This window comes from Fulmarus glacialis, unplaced genomic scaffold (genome assembly GCF_000690835.1).
Source record: "Fulmarus glacialis isolate BGI_N327 unplaced genomic scaffold, ASM69083v1 Scaffold44981, whole genome shotgun sequence".
Taxonomy (NCBI): Eukaryota; Metazoa; Chordata; class Aves; order Procellariiformes; family Procellariidae; genus Fulmarus; species Fulmarus glacialis.
In genome coordinates, this window is record NW_009194253.1 from 1 (window position 1) to 753 (window position 753).

The 753-nt window shown below is 40.9% G+C and overlaps 1 protein-coding gene across 1 annotated transcript; it reads right to left on the bottom strand.

Annotated features, from left to right (window-relative positions):
* Positions 1-231: 231 nt before the first annotated feature.
* Positions 232-511, bottom strand: LOC104071061 (homeobox protein Hox-D13-like; the record flags this gene model as incomplete). The annotated part of the gene is given in 2 exon segments (XM_009587706.1): positions 232-492; positions 494-511. Coding segments are annotated over 2 exon segments (279 nt in total), but the record flags the coding sequence as incomplete, so codon positions are not given.
* Between the last annotated feature and the right edge of the window lie 242 nt (positions 512-753).

A 753-nucleotide genomic window follows, 5' to 3' on the forward strand; every position in this document is an offset into this window, starting at 1 on the left:
ATTAATATTATTATTATTTTCAAAAGGAAGAAACAGAACTATAATTCAAGATTTGTCAGCACTCCCTTCCACTGAGAGAAAAATGCTGACTTTCATGGAAAACAATTCCCGAAATTTCGCCACCGCTGGAAGGAGGAAAAAAAAAATTAAATATATTTTCAAGTCTTTCCAAAAGTCTTTAGCTGGTCGTAAATTGAGTTTATATATCCATCACTGTCCGCAACTAATAGATCAAGATACATTGTCTTTCAGTTTGGAGACTATTTTCTTATCCTTCACCCTCCTGTTCTGAAACCAAATGGTAACTTGTCTCTCAGACAGGTTTGTGGCTGCGGATATCCTTCGCCTCTTGTCCTTGTTAATGAACTTGTTAATGGCATATTCATTCTCGAGTTCTTTAAGCTGCAGTTTTGTGTACGGCACTCGCTTCTTTCTCCCACGCCGGTAGACACACATATCGGGCTGGTTTAGTGCAACGTCCCCTATTGTAAAAGACATTATGTGAAAAATTAGAATTTTATTACAGGCGTTTAAAGCTTAACCGATACTTGTTGGGCACTGGTTTTCACGGGCAAATAAATAATGCCGGGTTGTTTACAGTTTATTATTATTTACACTGCCACATTATTTGCACGTTAGTAAAGCACCAAAACCTTGATGGACTGTCATCACTTTTCAGGCATGCATCGCTAGCGAGCGTGCAGGACGGCGGGGGCATTGGCTGGGGGGCCGAGAGCAGGTCGGTCCTGGCAG